This window comes from Mixophyes fleayi, chromosome 9 (assembly GCF_038048845.1).
Source record: "Mixophyes fleayi isolate aMixFle1 chromosome 9, aMixFle1.hap1, whole genome shotgun sequence".
Taxonomy (NCBI): domain Eukaryota; kingdom Metazoa; phylum Chordata; class Amphibia; order Anura; family Limnodynastidae; genus Mixophyes; species Mixophyes fleayi.
Window position 1 is genome coordinate 47,448,067 of NC_134410.1, and position 19,535 is coordinate 47,467,601.

The following is a 19,535-nucleotide window of genomic DNA, read 5'->3' on the forward strand; positions in this document are numbered from 1 at the left end:
ATTCATTTCAAAAGTCCCTCTTTGTCATGGCAATGAACTTTCTCACCAAAACAACATTTCCACTGCATTTCAGCCCTGCCACAAAAGGACCAGCTGACATCAGGTTAGTGATTCTCTCGTTTACACAGATGAGATTTTTGACAAGGACAAGGCTGGAGATCACTCTGTCATGCTGATTGAGTTAGAATAACAGACTGAAAGCTTTAAAAGGAGGGTGGTGCTTTAAGTCCTTGTTCTTCCTCTGTTAACCATGGTTAGCTGCAAGGAAACACGTGCAGTAATCATTGCTTTGCATAAAAAGGGCTTCACAGGCAAGGATACTGCTACAAGTAAGATGGCACCTAAATCAACCATTTATCGGATCATCAAGAACTTCAAGGAGAGAGGTTCAATAGTTGTGAACAAGGCTTCAGGGCACCCAAGAACGTCCAGCAAGTACCAGGACTGTCTCCTAAAGTTGATTCAGCTGCGGGATCGGGACACCACCAATGCAGAGCTTGCTCAGGAATGGCAGCAGGCAGGTGTGAGAGCATCGGCACGCACAGTGAGGCAGAGACTTTTGGAGGATGGCCTGGTGTCAAGAAGGCCAGCAAAGAAGCCACTTCTCTCCAAGAAATAACATCAGGGACAGACTGATATTCTGTAAAAGATACAGGGATTGGACTGCTGAGGACTGGGATAAAGTTATTTTCTCTGGTGAATCCCCTTTCAGATTATTTGGGGCATAGGGAAAAACACTTCTCCAGAGAAGGAAAGGTGAGCGCTACCATCATTCCTGTGTCATGCCAACAGAATGCATCTGGAGACCATTCACATGTGGGGTTGCTTCTCGGCCAAGGGAGTGGGCTCACACACAATTTTGCCCAAGAACACAGCCATGAATAAAGAATGGTACCAAAACATCCTCCAGGAGCAACTTCTCCCAACCATACAAGAACAGTTTGGTGACAAACAATGCCTTTTCCAGCATGATGGAGCACCTTGCCATAGGGCAATAGTGATAAATATGCGGTTCGGGGATCAAAACATAGAAATTTTGGATCCATGGCCAGGAAACTCCCCCAGACCTTAATCCCATTGAGAACTTGTGGTCAATCATCAAGAGGCGGTGGACAAACAAAAACCCACAAATCTGATAAACTCCAAGCATTGATTAGGCAAGAATGGGCGGCCATCAGTCAGTATGTGGCCCAGAAGATGACAACATGCCAGAGCGCATTGCAGGGGTCTTCAAAAAGAAGGGTCAACACTGTAAACATTGACTCTTTGCATGAATTTAATGTAATTGTCAATAAAACCTTTTGACACTTATGAATGCTTGTAATTTTACTTCAATATATCATAGCAACATCTGACAAATAGGTCTAAAAACACTGAAGCAGCAAACTTTGTGAAAACCAATACTTGTGTCAGTCTCAAAACTTTTGGCCATGACTGTATACTCTCCACACAACCCCTTTTTGTACCGGTCATTATACCCCCAGAAGTATACTGTGTAATAAGTGGCAGTTCCAGCAAACCACCAATTCTCGGCGCTTTGTAGTGATTTTCTTAAAACAGCAATTTTATTAAAAGACAAAACCCCAATGAACTTTGTCTTTAATAAAATTGGCATTTTAAAAAAAATGACTCCAAAGCGCAGAGAACTGCCACTTAGTAAATATACCTCCTAGGAGTCCATAGCAGGAAGCTCTGCATAACAAGTAATGGAGAGCTTTGTTGCATAAGCTTTTTTCTGTCTTTGCAATTTGCCTCTGTTAGCCACATAATTATTATTTTTCTAGCAATTAGGGTTACCATTGAGGATGTGCAGGCAGTCGTGTCTTACTGCACCTATTTTCTCTCCTGATGCCTTATGGGAAAATCAGTTGTGTAAATACTGCCTGCAAGACCAAGTAAACGGTCACTTACACACATAAGTGTTATATACAGCAAGTGTCCAAAACATACCAGCAGGTTAATTGGCTTCTGATAAAATTGACCACAGTTTGAATGTGCGAGTGTATGTAGTAGAGAATGTAGACTGTAACTCCAATGGGGGCTGGAATGGATTTCAATGATTAAACTTTCCCTGTAAAGTGCTGCATAATATGTAAACACTATAGATATAAAAAAGATAAGTAACTAAAAGAACCACTACTTACTGCAGTAGCATTGAAAAACTAGGCACAACCTACAAAACAAGAATAGTAGAGTCAGCCCTGTTGCCATCTATGGTGTGCTCCTACTTAATGACTAAGGGGTCTATATATCATTGATAGCTAGTGGGTGGCAGAATCATTTTGTATTGCATCATACAGTAGCCATACAAAATATACTGCAGCTGGAATTTATCAACCAACGGCTCATTGGCGAGTCCTGGTGAACTCCCCTCCTAAGGTAACCAACACGTCCTTCACCGGCAGCCTAATGCTGCCTTCAAAAAGAGGCTCTGGCCCCTTTGTTGCTATTGCACATAGAGGTCAACCAGTGATGGAGAATAAGCTACTTCTCCAGCAGGTTTTGGACTCCATTGAAAAAGGAAGCCAACTCCATCTCTTTTCTCCAGATTTTTGGCTCATCGTAGTAAATAGGCTCCAAAATCTCTTTGTTCACCTCTGACACAGTGGTCATCTTGACATTTCTTAACCTCAGTTAATTTAGCCAGCACCATCATAAACACTACTGATATCAGGCAGTTCCCTGTGCTGCTTTAGACGGCTCCTTCTTCCCAATAGCAATGAGCAAATGATGGAGCCTAGAGACTTGTCTGCTGTATTTCAGCCACCAGGTTAGAGCCAGGCGCACATGCTACAGTTGCCAACCAGCACACATCTTAAGATGCTTGACATTTGCATATGGCTGCACTTCTGACTTTTTTAATGAGCGCAAATTTGCCTCCGATTTGGGGCGCAATTGCGGCCATCTCTACCACAGTCCCTAGGGGTCTCTTTTGTATACTAGCTACCAGAATGGGCTCTGCATTGTATACTGGCCACCAGAAAGGACTGTTGTAGTCAAGGAGACGAGTGGTGGGGTCGGTAGAAGCCCTGAATATCAGGGTAGGGGAACATGGTATTTCAGATGGCAGCCCTGGCTGTCTATATATGCATGAGAAAAGAGGATGTCAAGGAGATTAAATATATTGATTTTTAGTTTTTCCAAGTCAAGTTTAAGACACACAAACAACTTGTATCATTGCCCTCATTACACAATAACCAAAAAAACCCAAAACATAATAGAGGGATTTCAATACAGGAATGCTTTCCATTGTCTCAAGGGTTTTCATTTTCATTATTAAGGGAAACGTTCATCTTGTAATAAATACAACCACTATAACCTTTATGTATTTCCCAATGTTCTCTTAATATGCACAGCTATTCCACCCACTAGTAAGCTCTAAAACAGTTTTTATCTTCTGCTACACTAGGCACATTGTGCCCTGTGAAAATATTCCACCTATAGTGTGAGCCGCCTACATTTTGGTACATTTTATAAGCCATCTACATGAGCCTTCCTTTCATGGAAGAAAGTTTACATACTTTTACTTGGGCAGAAATTAATCTCTCCAACCTATCCCTGAAGACCAAGGGTGAATCTGTTGCAAATTATCAGCCTGCAGATGTTTCCTGCCAACATTTTTTTGCTGGTTAATAATATTCAGTCTATATGGATAAGGTGTGCAAATGTAAGAACTTTTTTTCCCTATCTATTTTTAATATGCAACTCTACATTAAGGCCAAGAATGACATGAGGAGAGGAAAGGAGAGGAGAGTGCTTGTGTATATTTGAAAGCTTGCAAAACTCTTGATTCGCAGCCACCCTGGAATAATACCCTACTTCATTTAACAGCACATTAGTAGGTAAGAATCAGAGACTGTAGAAAGGCAACAGAAGCTAATAACTTACAGTTCTATTATACGGCAATAACAAATTTTATAATGACGCTCAGTGCTTTTTTTTTGTCATAGAACGCACCGGAACAGCGTTCCGGCACCTTTTTTGACGGATTTTCCGTGGACTTCTATCATTTTTTTTTCTTTGCGGTGCTGCTACAGTGCAGCACCGCATCTTAGTGTGTGTCCTGCTGACTTCCAGACCTGGCAGTGTCATAACGTCACGACACGGCCGGTGAGATGAGCCGCAATCAAACAAGCAGAGAAGCGAGAAAAGAACCATAAAAGGAAAGTACAGTATACAGAAAGAGAGGGAGGGGGAGCAGAAAAAGAGGAATATAGAAAAATGAGGAGGGCAGAACGAATGGGCTATAAAAAAAAAACGAGGGGGGGGGCAGAAAGAGGAATACAAAAAAAAGGGGGGGAAGAAAGGGAGGGCTACAAAAAAAACGAAGGGGGCAGAAAGAGGGCTACAGAAAAACGAGGGGGGCAGAATAGGAGTGAGAATAGCTAGTGGGCATATGTGAGAAAAGTTGGTAGGCAGCAGGGGATGTCAGTGTGTAAGAGGTTAGTGATGTCCAGTTGTTTTGTTTTGTATTATTAAATCTAACATTTGGGGCCTCCCCTCTAGATATCCTGCGTTTGCTCCTTGGCAGCAGTGAAGACTGGACAGCATTCTGCTTTAGACATCAGTGCATCTGGACTGCAGCCTTGCCAGCCAGCCAAGAGGAGGTAAGAGTTATTATTTTTATTTTACAATTGTCAAGTGTGTGAGGGGCAAGGAAGGGAGTATTGGGGGGAGAAGGGACAATAGGCTAAAGATTTACCTAGGGTGCTGAGCAACCTTGCACCAGCCCTGCGGTCACGGTACTTAGCGATTGATTATCTAGCACAGAGGTGTTTGTAAGGAACCATTGTACAGTTTGTATACACTAATCACGGCGTAATACATTGTAGAGTGGCGCAATAAGTCGTATAACATCAGCACAAAAGATTTTTTTTTAATAAAAGATCAACAAGATGCGAGTTCCGACACCTTTTTTCTTACAAAAAAAAGCACTGATGACGCTTATGGCAGTTATAGAGCATCTAAAACCTGTCTATGCGCATTTGACTTGAGCTTCCGTTCCACAAAAAAGTAAAAAAAAAAAAATGTTACAAAAGGGGGATTATTTCTAAAAACTATTTTTTATAAAAAATATTGTTTAAGAAAGGAAACAAATTAAATATTTTATCAATGAATATCATCTGCTATTGCCATAAAGAGATAGTGGTGGTGGTCACAGGAGGATTGTGGTGGCACATATAAATAGGCATCAGCATGGGAATTTCGCCAGAGACAACCAGCGATTTCTGTGCCAACGGGCACTACCGCTGGAGATAACTCGGTTGTGGACCTTGACCGATAGGGCTTGGCACCTATCTCTAGCGAAAACACAAATTTTTGCCGGAGATAGTGCTTTTTAGCTAGTTCATAAATAGAACCCTTAAAACAAGGTGCTGCAACAGGAGAAAGTGGTCTTTTAAAATGGAACGAATGCTGAAAAGATAAAAATATTTTTATGTATTGTAGAGGTTGCTAAACTAGACTGACTTGGCTTTAAATGAGAGAGACTCAAAGTTGTGGTTAAATCAAGTTGTTCAGAAGCTACCATATTCCTGTGACTATCCATCCCATACCCATTATGCTGTTATACGGGTGCCTGGAACTAGTGCTGCAGAAGAGTAGGCGGTAAGTGTGCAACTCTGCCCCTCCATTTATTTATAGAACCCTGCCCAGTAGTACAACATCTTGTTTCTGAACATCAGTGTGAAAATAGGCATACTCATGCACCTAATAGGCATTTACCAAGGATCACCCTCAATACACTCAACTTCTGCCATTGGATGCTTCAAACTTTTGCCCCCCCCCCCCCCCATGCCTCCACCTTGGCCACACATCTATGCAATTCCCAAGAAAACTAGATGCACTCGCACAAACAAACATTTGCGCTACGGCTTTGCACTTTTGCATTTTATAAATTAAATAATTAGAGCAAAACATTCACAGTATGCAATGCTTTTGCCCCTCCTATTTACAAGGCACGTTATACATTATGGAAGCTCCCAATGAACAAATGCAGAGATTCCAAAGCAGATACAGGCTTCCTTTCCACCTATAGAAACACAGCGCTCTTCCTTGGACTTACAAATAGCATTTCTTTTTTCCTTACTAATTAGCTTGATAGTTATGCTACTGAATAATGAAGAAAACATTTAAGACAAGTTTTAAGAGGCGTTTCAGAACCCAAGAAGCTGCCATCACCTATAGTAAGTAACACCTTCTTGGCAAGAGAATTTTAATACTCAGAATAAATGTTCTGATATCACAATGACTCTTACATATTGAATTCTTTTACCTTTTTCTGCAACAGATTAGTTATCACAATTAGTTCTTGCAATGCACAAACTTACTATAAATCACAATTGTTGACAGTACTTGAAAGAGCTTATATGCAGCCTTCAACGTAATTGTTAAATTATACTAAGCATGCATATACCTTACTTAAATGTGCAAAGCAAAGCCCATAACACAAACAAACTACTATCCAAGCCAAAGAGCATCTATTGCGTGAAATTTAATATTTGTAAATAATTTGGGGTAAATATAATTTATGCTAATCATATTGTTTAAAGGGTAACAGAACAAGGAAACACAGCTTTTCTTCCTCTAGCCTCTATTTTGTGTAAGGCTGCATCTAAAGACAGAAGCAACAAAGGAACAAAGAAACAAGTGATTACTTACTTTTTACCTTTCAGACAACTATACAATGCAGACATTGTCTGGCTGTGCTACAATCCACCTATTGCATTGCTTCCCCGTGGTGTCCAGAGCTATGGCTAAAATGTACAGTATAAGTCCTCACGATCCAATTCTGTTAATGCCCACACATACAGCACCTATTATGTCGAGAAACACCAGTCCCAGCTATTCGGGCAGACCCATGATCTCTAGCTGGGAGTAAGGTAGGCTGAGCCAGTTCCATAAATGGATAATCAGAGTGACCTCCCCTTTTCCATTCTAATTCTCCCTACCTCTCTCACTCACTCTCTCTCCTTGCTGTGAAACAGCATCCCAAACACAGAATACCATAAACTGCTTGACAACACTGCCTCAAGGCGAGTACCTTTGAGGTAATTAAAGAGAAAGAAAGTTCTGCAACAGTGCATTTTAAAACAGATTTTACAGCAATTCCAACAGATGATGTATTTTAAATAACTACATTTTCTGTTTGCGTGAGCACTTTTTTATACATCCTTGATCCTATTAAACTGAAAAGAGCACATTCTGGAATATGAAAAACAACTTTCCTTTGTGTCAGATACATAAACATATGTATCGGACAAATAAAATTGAGAACGTTATAATTCTCTCTCACATTAGACTTTACTTCATGTGGCACAACCTATCTCATGTGCAAATACACACTACCAACACATGGAAAATGCATTAAAATAACCACTAAAATACGACAACAAACTCTTAATGCTACTATTTGACACAAATACATACAATATATGGACAAAGTTATTTGGCCACACCTGTTAATTATTGAATTGAGGTGTTTCAATCAGACCCATTGCCAGAGGTGTATAAAATAACGTACCTTACCATGCAGTCTCCAATTGCAAACATTTGTAATAGAAAAGGGGTGGTTCTGAAGAACTCAGTGACTTCAAATGTGGTACATGGTTTGAGGAGTTTGGAGTAGAAGAACTTTATTGCCCACACAGAGCCCTGACCTCAACCCCATTGAATACCTTTGGGATGAACTGGAACGGAGATTGCAAGCCAGGCCTTCTCCAACATCAGTCCCTGACCTCATAAATGCTCTACAGAGAAAATTGGAGAACATACAAACTCCACACAGATAAGGCCATGGTCGGGAATTGAACTCATGACCCCAGTGCTGTGAGGCAGCAGTGCTAACCACTAACCCTCATGCTGCCCTATGTATGTATATGTTTATATCTCAAAATGCTATTACTCTGCTGAATAATTAAATTGTTTTTACTACAAATATGTTCACCATGTTCTCCCACTACTCTGCAGTAGATATTTTGTCACACTTGCAGGAATGAGAACTATACATAAATATGACCCCACTTACAGCTTCAGTCTGGAGTGCGAACTCCGAGGGAGGTGTTTATGTTGCTATGGTGACCTGTAAATAAATCTGTGCGGACTTATTGTCGCTCATGAGCATTGTAGGCAATATGGAGGCAATAGCAGGACATAGCTTTCACTGCAGCGTTAATCTAGTGGCAAACACTTACACGGGAGGAGACAGTGGCGGATCCAGGGGGGGGGGGGGGGGGGGGGCGATCGGGGCGATTGCCCCCCCTAGCAGGGGCTTGCTGCTGGCGGCTGCACACTATGTGCAGGTCTGCTCGGCAGTGACAGGTAGGGACAGTGTGCTGCCCGGCCGCTCTGATTGTGTTTTAAACACAATCAGAGCATCCGGGCAGCACACTGTCCCTACCTGTCACTGCTGAACGGAACTGCACATAGTGTGCAGCCGCCGGCAGCCTCAGATGTCAAAAAGAAGGTGGGGCCTAAATTGCCCCCCCTAAATCGCCCCGGGTAGAAGTATTCTCTAGATCCGCCCCTGGGAGGAGAAAAGTCTTCTGCGGGACAGCTGTTTTTCACCAGTGCTGTCCCTTGGAGTAAAGTTACATTTCTCATTGCGATAAGCATCAAAAAAATAAATAATTTTTTTTTATTAATTTTCTTTTCTCCAAGCAAAGTCTGAAAAATAGACCCCTAAGTTGATAGCATTTAATCGCTTTCGTGTGGACACCTTGACATGCAGAGAAAACATCCATCATATTTGAGAGATTAAGCTCTGAAAACTTTGGGGTATATTTATGACCAAACTTAAATTGCTCACATTCATTTTAATTTCTTATCGTAATGATGAGAAATGAACATGGCAATTTATCAAAACTGATTAGCTGGGACAGCAGCTCCGATAGGAGCCTCTGTAAGTTATAAATTCGCAACAGAACGCACAAGGAAAAAAAAAAAAAAAAAAGTCATAATATAGACATTGATAAAAAACCGTACAAAAAAATTTTTTTAAAAAAATACATTAGAATGTTCTTAATATCTACTGAACATAACATTTTTATAGTTACTACTGTTTACAAACACATGTTATAGCATGCATAAGAGACTGTCATCACTAGTACTATTGACTACAGCAAAACGCCCCTTCCCCACAGCGGACAGGGCTGTGTTTACTGGCGTGTGTTTCAGTTCTGGTCATACGTAGAGTGATTTTGCGCACAATACGCTCTAAAAATTGGCAGATATGGGCCTTAATGAATGAGGCCCTATCGCTTTTACAGAGGCTTACTAAGAACTACAGATGGGGTGGCCAAAAGTAGGTAAACTAGGCATAGACCACTTTGCTAGGATCTGGACCACTCTAAAGAAATAGCCCAACCTCTATACATATGGTATAGGAACTTAAAAGCATAGCAGCACTGCTGGATATAAAGCGGAACACCACAGAGAAAAATATTCCCATAGTCCCATATCTAAGAATCCTAGACATAAAAGCAATGAAATACAATATGGAGCATACAGCTGAAAGAATATGCATTAGAACTAAGGGAAGGGGGGGTTATATGATGAATCCTGTTACAGAGGTCATGTCTGTGCTATAATAAAACATAGGCTCCCCTGTCTCATAGAGGATCTGGCACAGGTAGACTTAGAGATAAGCATCATTTATTTATATAGCGCCAGAAAATGCCGTAGAGCTTTACAATTGGGAACAAACGCAGTAATAAAAGACTACTGGGTAATACAGACAGAGGTAGGAGGGCCCTGCCTATAAGCTTACAATCTATGGGTTCTAAAAAAAATGTCAGACTTAGGAAACGCTCTCTTGCACTTGTAGCATACTGTGGTATTTTGAGATGGACATTCTTGCATCTGTAAATAGGTATGTTTATGTATTTTATTGGTAAACAAAATAGCCACTTCTTTATGGTATACTATAACTTATAATTTGCATGCTCGTGCACCTCAGCTCCTCCATATCCTGATCGTCCAGCATTAATTCAGATGTGGTCCAATCTGGCAAGTCTTTGAATGCATGGTATCTGCTGCTATGATCTCTCACGATACTGAACCGTGCATGCAGACTCAAAAGAGTAGCACCACATACGATGGCCATCTGAGTTATTAACAAACCATGAATGGGTTTGATAATACATAGAAACAATATAAAATTAACCACCACCCAAAACAAAAACAAATATAGGAAAATAAATTTAATTTTGAAGAGGAGTTAAAATAAAAAACAAAATGTATACTGCAATTGCCATCCACTGGATCCAACAGGTTCCTGATGGTTTTGACATTCCCACTCCCCTGTAAGTTTGTTTCATCCCAAAAGGATGTCAATGCCAAACCCTTATTTCAAACAGGAAGAGGAGTGCAGCGTGGGGCCATTATAACCATCGAAAACCCTGTGCGGACTGCAAACACTGCCCTTCATCTCCATCCAAAACAGCTTTTTTTAAGTTTTAAGTGCAGTTATTGTTTAGTTTCCAAAACATGCTCAGATGCCCGTGGTAACACAAATAATATGTTGCAAAAAGATTCAAATGTATTTTTTATTAATCGATATAAGTCAGACAATTCTTACACTAAGATTCATGCAAAATTAAAATACACACTTGTCCCAGGGTATCTGGCAGAGAAATGTGCATTTTAATATGCTTTACATGTTATGATTAAGTGGCTTGTAAAGTTCATACTTGCTAATTCTTCCAGAATGTCCGGGAGACTCACAGACTCCCGGGAGAGTGTGGCAATCTCCCGGATCTGCCCACTTCACTAGGGAGTGCCACACTTCCTAGCGAAGTGGGCAGAATTAGGTCCCAAACGCCGCGATTCCTGGTGAATCGTGGCGTTTGGCCCCGCCCACTGCTGTCAAATGGCGCGTTTGCGTCATTACGTCACAGGGGCGGGTCCAAAATGATGCGCATTTTGGAGCACCCCATCCCCCCATCACGTCCACCTCCCCTGGCAGGCTCCCGGAAACCAACTTTCTAAAGTTGGCAAGTATGGTAAAGTGTATAAGTGCTTTTGCAATGAAAGTACATTACCTTTTATTTCTGACTGTGTCATGAAAATAATTGGTCTATGAGCACTGCAGCCAATCTCCAGATATTGCTAGACACAAACCAACACAGTCAACGGAAGAAAAGAAAATGCAGATAGTCAGATAATAGATTAGGAATCTGCTATGGTGAGCTCAGAACAAGGAGGAGGTATCTCCAACCACAGACTCTCCAGAAGAGTTTAAGAGAATATTCTCAGTTGGGGGAGGGTGAAGACAGACATGTTCATACTGTAAATTGTGCTGGGAAGGGATTCTTCTTCAATCTATTATAAAACAAATTCTGAGTGCAATGACTTTAGGATGAAATAATCCATATGGCCGCCATGACCCAAGTCTGAACTCAATGTGTACACATGGGAGAACGTCCTTCCAAGACATTTCCAGCAAAGTGATTGCTTCGTGCTCTTGTGAAAAGAAAAAAAAACACAAATATTAACATCTAGGGGTCTATTGATCAAAGCCACAAATGTCTGGAATTCTATGAAAATTTGATTCTTCTGCCTATTTATCAAAGCCCCCCATCCTGGGGAGCCTCTGGTTACCAAAGTCATCTCAGGATGGTGTTAGCTGGGGATAGCAATGGAAAAAATGCTTTATTATTATTATTATTATTATTATTAATAAAATAAAGCATTTTTCCTTTTACTTAAATAAAAAAAAGTTTTTTTTAACATTTTTTCCCCAAAAAATTCTCTTTTTCCAGGAAATCTGGAACTAGAAGCCCAAGCCCAGGCTTTCAGTGCACCTGTGCGAGCCAGAATGTCACTCACACATACCCAAGGGCTCCCTGCTCTGGCCTGTACTTGCCACGTCTGGCCAGTGTCGTCAGGATAACTCAGCTGCCCAAGTGACAATTTTTATCTAGAACACAGCAATATAAAAACTTGTTATCGGAGGGGTCTCCTTAGTACCAAATACAGAAAAATCAACTTTAGTGAATATGCTTTTGAATGAACATGTGGAAAAAGCAAGCCCGGGCACCGTGTGTGGCCTTTATGAACGCAGCGAGTAATGCTTGCTTCTTGCCCCTCAAAAAAAGTAAACATAAAATAAGGTCAGCGAGTCACTACATTTGTCCGCTCTCGATGATCCAGTGAATACAGGGCAGCCAAGGGCAGCCAAGCAGGCTGCACAAATTATTACTAGTTTGTGGGTACGGGGAAAGCCGCATCGACATGACAGTGATTTGGGGACTTCTGGGCCCACAAATGAAGGGGATGGTACAGGGCCCCATTGACTTATGGGACATGCTGCACTGCTTGATCTGCACCCATGATATGTCACGGTCTGAACATAGTACAGAAATATTTTAAAACATTTACCAATTATCTTGCTATTAATGTCTAATTTTACAGAATTGCCAACATTCTACACACAAAGATGAAATAAATGCTGGACCCAACTCCTGATCTTTCATTCTGCAGATAGAGCAATATAAAGAGTATGTGTCATCTTCACATGACAGAGGTATCTGCTTTGTGAGCTAATTCAATATTTATATGAATACAGCCCATTAGTTCACCAGGAAGCAGTGACATCACTAATGTTGGCCACACGTACAGATCCAATCATTTATCTGTGCTAGAAGGAACTGGCATTATAATGTATTTGTACAAAAATGCAACAATCAGCTAGTGCTATTAAACCACAAATCACCTCTTACAACCCAGCTCAATCCATTCTATGTTGCGACTCGCAGCTAAATATGGATATTACTCATATATATAAATCTATATATTACATACATATACACACCAATGTACAGCAGCCAGCCACTGTGCTTGTTTAGCTAGAGAACCCCCCCTAACTGTTGTAGAGGAGTAAAGAAGAGCATAGTGAACATATTTACTTCATACATACTTTTCGCATTATAGCAAATGCTTCCAATGCATTTCAACCAAATGTATACACCTCTGAAGTGTCCTGGTTTTAGTGGGACAACCAGATTTACGGCCCACAAAAGGGGTGGGGCTTAACAAATATGGGTGTTTACCCAAATTTACCCAATTGTGGACAGAGTTTGGGCAAAACGGGGGTGGGGCTTATTTTCTTATGATTTTGTGATTATAAATGTTGGGAGGTATGCAAATATATACTGCATATTGGATGCATGCATGTTTTCCAATGCAGTTTATACTTATATATTTTATGCAAACACAACCCCAGTGGGTATTTGGCATAAACAGTGATTTTTCCCTCCCAAGAGTACTCCAAAATTTTACTTTTCCACATTTGTTCTAAACATTTCAGTGAGGTTAAGCAAAAAAAAATCATGCCAAAACCATAAATCAAACCAAATTACAACCCAATAATTCCTACGTGTGGATAAACATTAGTATCACTGGTTAGAATTAAACAGTTAACTTTCAGCATTCCAGCCTAAGAATCTCCCTCACTTTAATGCAAGCACAGAAACTTGTTATTGCCATTGAAGAATTCTATATGGATGACCAGCATGGTAAATGGCAGCCTGCGGCTATATCCTGCAAGAAGATAAACTACATACAACTAATCATGAATAGTTCTTTGTATAGATATGGTTACTTTAATAATATGCATTCTTGCAAGCTTGTGTAATGTTAACTGCAAATGACCTATGCAGCCAATACTCTTTATAATGGACTTTGGTGGCAACACAGTCCAAAAGTAGGGACAATGGTAGAGCAACAGCACAGAGAGACTTTCAAAGCAGATGTGACCATTTAATAGTAAATGTCCATAATAGAGTTACTGCTAGCAGATCAGCACTAAGAGCAGGGATAACACCTCTCAGAACACTGTATTATATGATGCTCAGAGAAGTGTCAAGGGCTACTGTCTGGAAGTGGACTGTAAGCATAAGGAAGTCATAAACCAAGGGTCTGGTAAGCCAGGTAGGCAGAACATAAGCATCAACTCTGTAGTCAAGGGTCCAGTACACAGCATAACATTGGGACAGCTTGTCGTAGCTGGTGCAGAGCTGTAACTTAAAATTCTAGCGCCTGGGGCGAGAAAGTCAAATGCCCCCCCCCCCCCCCCCCAGCCCTCAATTTTAACCAAATGAACATTAAATATTGCTAAACTGTGCCCCCCCCCCCTTCAGCGTTGCGCCCTGGGCAGTCGCCCCTATCGCACAGCCCTAGTTACGGCCCTGAGCTGGTGTCATGTACTTTTGTACCTGTAACTTTTGACTGTATGAAATGTATTTCTGTTTTACTAAAAAGTTCCTTTTCTCCGTTCCATTAAGAGAAAACTCATACTGGGCGCTCATAGATTCCACTTATCTACAAAGGTTTAACAGAAGCAAACATTTCCCATTCTCGTTATAAATGAGAAGGGAAATAAGAAAAACACCTTAACTAAATAACATTGAGAAAACATTGACTGCAAAAGGTGGTGTCTGTGTCAGTGATACTTTAATTCACAAACCAAATGCTCAGAAGCGCTGGACATTTTTGTGGGCTAGAATGAGATGTGAAATATTATCGGACAGTGTAAGGTTTGGTATTTCCTGTAGAATAGCAGCAGCCAAAAATTACATCCATCATTTAACTATGGCTTGCTTGTTAGGACATACGAGCTACACTGCACATAAAAATACTGATCATACAGGCTATAAAATCTTCAATATTATGACTTAAGGCATCTCTGGTTAAATACATTTCAGTGACTGGGAAATAAAACCAGTGGTTTTACAAGAAAAATACTATATCACCCCCATCATGAATTATTTCCCTGACTGATCAACACTGCCGCACTGTCAGTGGGGCGGGAGTAGTTCCAATTGTAATAGCAGAGCGTTTAAGGGGAGATTTCTAGTTTTGTCGAAACACATTTCAATGAAAGTCCATTCATTCATTATGTTTTGTAAAGTACGGTATCTGCACTGATTAATAAAAATGTGGGCTTGCTCCAGTAACCATCATTTCCGCCGGTCCTCTATTACCTCCGAGCAGTTTGTATATATACATGCAGAAAAGAACTGAGAACAAGGCTTTTCTTTCCTTCCTTCTGGGAAATACAGAGCGGAGGTATGAAAAAGAAGAAGTGGGTACAGCTAGATGTAATTGGCTTTAACAAATAGGTGATGCAAGGTGTAGGATGACTCTAATTTCATCATCTTACCCCTGCCCACTCAGTGTTAACCGATATAGAGGAGCTTGAAGATGCGCTTTGCGCATCAAAGCACATCCCCACCCACCCTGCAGGCAGTTTGTGGGAGAAATACATGCGCTGTCTGACATTGCACGAGACTAGGCAACTATGATTAAAATATGATGCCTCTGCCCACAGATGGAACCAGATCGTGCTCTGCATGACATTTGCTTGGAGGAGAACTCTGTAAAGCAACAACACAGTGAGTGATGATTATTTTTAATGTCTAATTTGTATATGCGACAATAATAAAGTTTTGTCAATAGTATTACTATTAATTTGCTACTAATGAACTGCTGGGGGAAGCTTCTAAAGTGGGTGCAGATTGTCATAAAATACATGACCATACATTTCTCTCAATTTTTTGTTTATACAATCTATATTCGTATTATTATGGGACATGGATCCAACAAGATGCTAAAAATATTCCTTAGAAATTCTGTTTCATGTTGATATGATAGATTTATCGGTTGCACATGCTCAGCAACAATACACATAGGCTGTGGCATTTAAACAAAGCTCCATTGATATTAAGAGGCCTAGGGGGGAATTCAATTGGTTGCGTTACTTGAAAAAGTAACGCAGCCTGCGCACTATTACCGTTATTACGGTAGTTTTAACGCTGGGTTTTTGCTCGCAGCTCAGAAAGCCGGATTAATATTACCGTAATAACGGTAATATGTTTTGAAACCTCCAGGAAGGGTGTGGTGGGCACCGCCTAGGGTGACAACAGAGCCTCTGCTGACCATGCTCAGTAGTGCTCACACAACAAACAGAAACATTGCCAGTGTTCATGTGTAAGAAAAACACTGAAAAAGAATGATGTGTATAGTGTGTGCAGTGCAGAGCCACTAAGAACATTGCCCAAAAAATTACATGAGTGGAAACAGGTTTTATTCCTGGTCTGAAATGCCTGTTATAGAACATAAATTAACGCAGTGGTTCCCAAACTGTGTGCCGCGGCTCCGCAATCTCAAAGGGGTGCCGTGGCCAGGGCACGTGATAAGCAAGGCAGGGGACTACTTGGTAATTATTTTTGCTTTGGCGTGCCTTGAAAACATTATGGAGAGCCTACGGGTGCCTCCAACAGAGGAAGTTTGGGATCCACTGAATCAACGAATTCTTAAGATTCCATTTTGAAGTCGTCAGTTATGCTTTTTATCTTCCATTGAGTAATTGTTATTTCTAAAAGATAGAACATTTTAGAAAATGTAACAAAATCTGCAGTAAATTAATAGTTCATTAAAAAAATTGTATTTTCACAGAACATCTTACTCCACAACATCCCTCCCACTTGTAAAATGCTGGAAAATACATTGTTTCTCCCATTTAAAATTAGATACAGATTTATAGACACAAAGTAAAATAACTACAACAATCCCAGCTGATACTTATTGCTCTCTTTACATGTTTAACAATTTTTGTTGTAGTGCTGCAGGACAACAATGGATCAGAAAGTAACTAAAGAGCAAAGCAGGAATCAATGAATATGTATAAACCAATGAACAGCGCTGAAAACATGAGGTCAAATGTATGTTTGACACCCTTATTAATATATTAATTGTACTTACAGCAGCTAAATAGGACTGGGAATATCAATGAGTCAGCTTGCCGGAACCTTGTGTCCTCCTCTGCTACAGGCAATATAGAGGCACTTGAAGTGTATCCATATTGAAGTGACCGCCTAGTCCAGAAAGAGAGTCTGGATGGATGGACCACACAGTATCTACTCTACTTTTGCAGGCTTATCTGTATTTAGATTACAGACATTTAAAACCATTGGTCTTGGCCATCCCCTTCCGTGCATGCCAGTTATACTCAAACTTGCTAAGGATACCTCCATGTACTCCAACTACAATCCCATCTTCCGTAAAGCAGGTCTAAGCATGTATGCTAAATTAATAGCAAATTGATTACAGCCCAGGCCTGGTTCATCCAAACCAAACAGGATGGTAAAGAAAATACAACCAAACTCATTAACATTATCCATCACTGCAAAACAGTGATTGGCAACAGGCGTCCCTCCAGCTTCTTCCTGCTTTACGGTCAAATTTGTTTTAGCTTGTAACACCTCATATTAAGATTGCCTAATATGGTATTACAGAAGGTTGTCCATTTCGTTGATTAAATGTATGGTTATAATATATTCCTGAAAATTAAAAGGAAAAATGCAGTGCTTCTGAAGATTAAAGGGCCACCCGTTTGGCCCTGAAGTCTACCAGGCTGCCTATCACTGCTGCAAAACATCTGAAAGTAAATCAATTGATCTCTTTATTGACACACACAAAAAAAAAAAAGCTTCAAATAGAATGAATGTGTGAGAAGATCTGTGGTTAGTTCTACAAGACGTTTGGAACAACCTCCCTGCCGAGTTCTTTCAAAAACTGTGTGCAAGTGTACCTAGAAGAATTGATGCATTGATGCTGTTTTGAAGGCAAAGTGTGATCACACCAAATATTGATTTGATTTCTTGTGTTCACTTTGCATTTTGTTAATTGATAACAATAGACCATTAACACTTCTATTTTTAAAAGCATTCTTACTTTGCAGCATTTTTTGCACACCTGCCTAAAACTTTTGCACTGTAATATTATATTATATACACCCACATATCTATCTCATGTGTATAATAAAAATTACATAACACTAGAAATTTAATAAAATGTGATGTAGGCAGTTCATTACCATGATGGTGAAACTACCAAGGTTTAAGCATTAAATCGGCTCCTGAATGTGTTAGTTCAACGGTCCCGCCAAATAAGCTGCTCTCCGTAAGCCCTTGGCCCTTTGTTGACAAGTTGCAGTTGGTACAGGAAATTTTTAGCTTGAATTACACTTATGGGACTCTGTGCACAATTATTGTGAAAAATGTATTGCCCAAAGCACGGTTATAAATACCCCTTTTAGTTTAGTAGTTTTAGTCCGGGCTATTTTATTCATTTTTTTCTGAACAATGACACCTCAGTAGCACGACTACCATCGCAATGTATAAACATTTGATTCCTCAGTAGTAAAAGTTTATAAATATTAGATTTCATAATATGTAGAATATATTAACACTTCTTATCACATTTGAAATGGAGCGACTTCACTTGTCCACTATTTGCTGTATTATAGGTGTATAAGTTATTTGTGTTTTTAACCAAAATTACAATCAAACAAGTTTCCACAATTGCAGCAATAAATGTTCCCCTCTCGTACAGAACCCTAGAAGCTTACACTCACACAGAAGACTAGCCAGCAACAGAAGGACTATGGTGCAGGGAGGCATATTTTGGACAAGGGTACTGTGTTGAGGCTAAAAATGGTTTATTTACCCTATAATATCAAAACCTAGCACACAGCAACACTCGCTAAATATATAAAAATGCTGCAACATCTAAAGAGTAAAACGGAGGGTAGAGATACTGCAAACATCTACCTCACAAAGCTTTTAAAATTGCCAAAAAGGGAATCGAAAGTTAGGGAAATGACTTACTTTTGTTGGCACTCAACGTAAATGAACATGCATTAACACGCATTTACATAAAACATTGCTTACCATACAATAGAAACCACAAGAACACACATGTCAGGCATCATTGCTGGAATCACCTCAGATGCCCCCTTGGGCACAAAATTATGTAGACGCCTTTTTTGTTCAGACAGTTACACTGAACCACTGGTGCTCATAAAACCATACTGGTGTATATAAAATGATTTTACATCTTCATTTGACTTGGCTGTCTAGTACAGTGTTGGCTAACCTATGACACTCCAGGTGTTGAGAAACTACAAGTCCTAGCATACCCTTCCAGCAATAAGATGCTATATATTGGCAAAGGATGCTAGGACTTGTAGTTTCACAACACCTGGAGTGTCACAGGTTAGCCAACACTGGTCTAGTACATACAACACAAATCTGCTCTCAGGATGCAATAATAAGCTATGCAGAGAGCACCACAGTGTCAAGGAGCAACAAAAACATGCAATGAAATGAAATGAATGAAATGCATAGAAAAGTAAGGCAACATTTTAAGTAGAGCATGTACAAGCCAATAATAATGTTATAGTTCAAGAAAAACCTTATTAAAATATTAGATATGGATTTGCATACCTACCAACATTTCACATGGCAGAAGGACACTAGATTCTAAAAATGTATTTTAGATGTATTTGTTTTGCAAACATCTATAGACTGAAGCATACACATTAGCAGGTTTCTCTTAAAACATAATATTAAGGGGTAGTGGGGACAAATTTATTGTGGTGTGCATGCAGGAATTAGTATGGTCATGTCTTGTTGGGGGGGTTGGCGCTTCAAAAGCAATAGGCTACCCCAAAACACCCCTCTCAATAACCACCA

General features: G+C 40.1%; 1 protein-coding gene across 5 annotated transcripts in view; it reads right to left on the reverse strand.

Moving 5' to 3' along the window:
* The window catches only part of KIAA1210 (KIAA1210 ortholog), a 99,312-nt gene that overhangs the window by 66,608 nt on the left and 13,169 nt on the right, over positions 1–19,535 (reverse strand). For 2 of the 5 annotated variants that reach the window (XM_075184277.1, XM_075184276.1), the window contains exon 1: positions 6,661–6,860. The exons of the other annotated variants lie outside the window; for them this stretch is intronic. In XM_075184277.1, the coding sequence (XP_075040378.1) occupies positions 6,661–6,695 (35 nt within the window). In that variant the 5' untranslated portion in view covers positions 6,696–6,860. Of the gene's footprint in view, positions 1–6,660; positions 6,861–19,535 lie in introns of those variants that run through there. 5 annotated transcript variants of the gene reach the window in all.